General features: G+C 42.2%; 1 protein-coding gene across 1 annotated transcript; it reads right to left on the reverse strand.

Moving 5' to 3' along the window:
- Positions 1–1,100: 1,100 nt before the first annotated feature.
- noto (notochord homeobox) lies at positions 1,101–2,030 on the reverse strand. The gene is made up of 3 exons (XM_043256323.1): positions 1,684–2,030; positions 1,414–1,601; positions 1,101–1,295 (listed from the first exon to the last, which is right to left on the reverse strand). Exons 1-3 carry the CDS (start codon positions 2,027–2,029, stop codon positions 1,101–1,103), a joined length of 729 nt encoding a protein of 242 aa, XP_043112258.1. The 5' UTR covers position 2,030.
- Positions 2,031–2,550: the final 520 nt, after the last annotated feature.

The raw sequence follows: 2,550 nt of genomic DNA on the forward strand, positions 1-2,550 counted from the left end.
TTGTCTTAGTCTGCTGCGGAGCGGAGACAACAAGAAGACACAACCATGTCTAAAAGGCTCTGTCTACAATGGAGACACACACTACCTGGCTCCAACAGCTGCCCTCGGAACTCAGATAAGCTCTTTTTTTTTGTCTTCTCATCCAACTTTGACACAACTCCAAATGAGTCTGATTCTGTTCATTAGATTAGACAGATTTTTGTTTTGTTTTTTGTAAACCTTTAGAAGTGAATATTGCATTAATACTCATTTCCTCTGATTTTATTGCAATTGTGATTATTAATTATGCAGCCTAGTGTCATTTTCAGTTCATTTGTTATAAAATCAACATTATTTTGCATTCGGAAAAGTAGCAAAATGCCTGCAATTGTAATTAAATAAACAAATGACTAAATTATAATAGTGTTTTCTCCTTCAGTTAGGTCTATATTAGCTACTATGTATGAATTTGGATATCTTTATACATTTATTTGATCAGCAACATACTGGATTATTACTGCTGAGTGAAGTATTTTGTATTGGTTAATATGCAAGTATCCCAACATACATTTTTATTTGTCCTACACATGAAATAATCCACTCAGTTTACCTACATTTTACAACCTGAACATGAAAGATTATCCATGTAACCATAGTTACTCCGTTTGATTACTAAATTTCAACTTGTAACAATATAGTTGATATTAGATTGCACATGCATAGTATATTTTAAAGTAGGTTAACCAGTTATTTTTAGTAAATATATTTAAATAGTTTACACATTTGAGATACAAACATGTTTGTTTTTTTTTCCCGGAGACCCTAAATGTTTAAATTGCAAAGTAAAAATTTCAGAGACACGACAAAGCAGAGCATGAATTAAATTTTAAAAATATATTTCCTTTATTTCATCCATATACAAACGTTTTAACGAAAAACAAAGATACCCTCATAAGAGCAATGGTGCGTAAGAGAAACACCTTAAATATAAATCTATTAATTAAATATTTGTACAAATAGAGAAGACTGTGTCATCTAGAGAAAAATCAAATATGTACAGAAGCACATCGTATGAAGTAACAGCGACTGTGATTCTTGTTGTTGTTGTTGTTGTTTTTTTTTCAGTCTTGAAGTGAATCGTCGATGTCAATGTCTACATCAGACTCTTCTGTGAAATCTCTCTCCTCATCCTCTCTTCCCTGGGATCCGGGGCTTTTCGTCGGCACAGCAAGCCCCAGTTTGGCTAGTTTGGCTTGCTGTTGCTCAAGACTTTGTTTTCTCCACTTGATGCGTCTGTTCTGGAACCAAACTTTAACCTGGAATTGCAAAAAAAAACTAAAAAGTTAGCGTCTGAAACGGGAACTAAATATTTGGTCTACACTTTACTTGTATATTTCCATTCACGCTTGTATTTCATATCCGATGCTTATTCACCTGTGCTTCTGTGAGCTGGAGAGCAGATGCCAGGAGGAAGCGCTCTGATCCCACCATGTACTGCTGCCTTGCGAACTCCTTCTCCAGTCTGGACAGCTGCTCGTTGGTAAAACTTGTGCGCATTCGCTTTGATTTTCCGGCTTTGTGTTTGTAGTGAGAGTGGACCGCTGCTTTGGCCAGTACGGCATCTGTGCGTGAGAAAGGTCGCATTGGTTAGGGTGCTATGACATCTTTCCTTTATCTTAGTAAATATCCGTGTGTCGTACATACCTTGCGCGTACACAGCTCCACGACACGTTGTCTGGTAGCCGTAAGGCGGGTAGCAGAAGACGGGATACCCGGCGTGCGTGTGCATGATACTCTGGTTGTACGCGAAGTGCGGCATTTGCGAATACACCTGTGCCGCGTACGGGACGGCGGAGCTCGAGACCGGCGCTTGGTTGGATACGTTCCGATACGCGCCTGTCCTGTCTCTCTCCGTGTGGTCGGGCCTCGCGAGCAGAGCGTCGATCGTGAAGGATTTCCCCGCGCTCGGTTTGGACGAAGTGGCATAGTCCGGATGCAGAGGACGCACTGGTTGTCCGTAGGTTTCATAAGCTCTTCCGGGCATCTGCATGGCTTCTGTTTGGGTAGGTAAAAAAGTCCAAAAAGCTGGCTAAAAGTTATCCGCGGTGGAGCCGTTCTCGACCTCGTGAGGAGTGGAGTGGAGTGGACTGAAGCTTGGAGAGCCAGCGGTTCTTTTTATACCTGCTCGGGGGCGCGAGGTGTGAACGACCCCCAGCGCGCCTTTGTCTTTTTAAGTGGCAGATGAGTCAAACGAGCGGCTCTACAAGGGATCCAATTAACTGATGGAGTTGTAACAAGCTGAGATTGTCAAATATCCTAATGGCCCTCTGCACTACATGCCCCCGGAGGTAGCCCAGAAACACAGAGAGGGGGTCAAGAGCCGAGAGCCAGGAGGTCCAGATTTACTACAAATTCCTGTATGGCTGTGCGCCACAGAAACGTCCCGTGAGAATGCATTGATGTTACCCAAATCATCTTATTTGTCCTGTGAGAGTGCATTGATGTTACCCAAATCATCTTATTTCGTGTAGGCTATTCAAAGGGCACCGCCGAAAGCGACACGCAGCGGAA

This window comes from Puntigrus tetrazona, chromosome 13 (genome assembly GCF_018831695.1).
Source record: "Puntigrus tetrazona isolate hp1 chromosome 13, ASM1883169v1, whole genome shotgun sequence".
Lineage (NCBI taxonomy): Eukaryota > Metazoa > Chordata > Actinopteri > Cypriniformes > Cyprinidae > Puntigrus > Puntigrus tetrazona.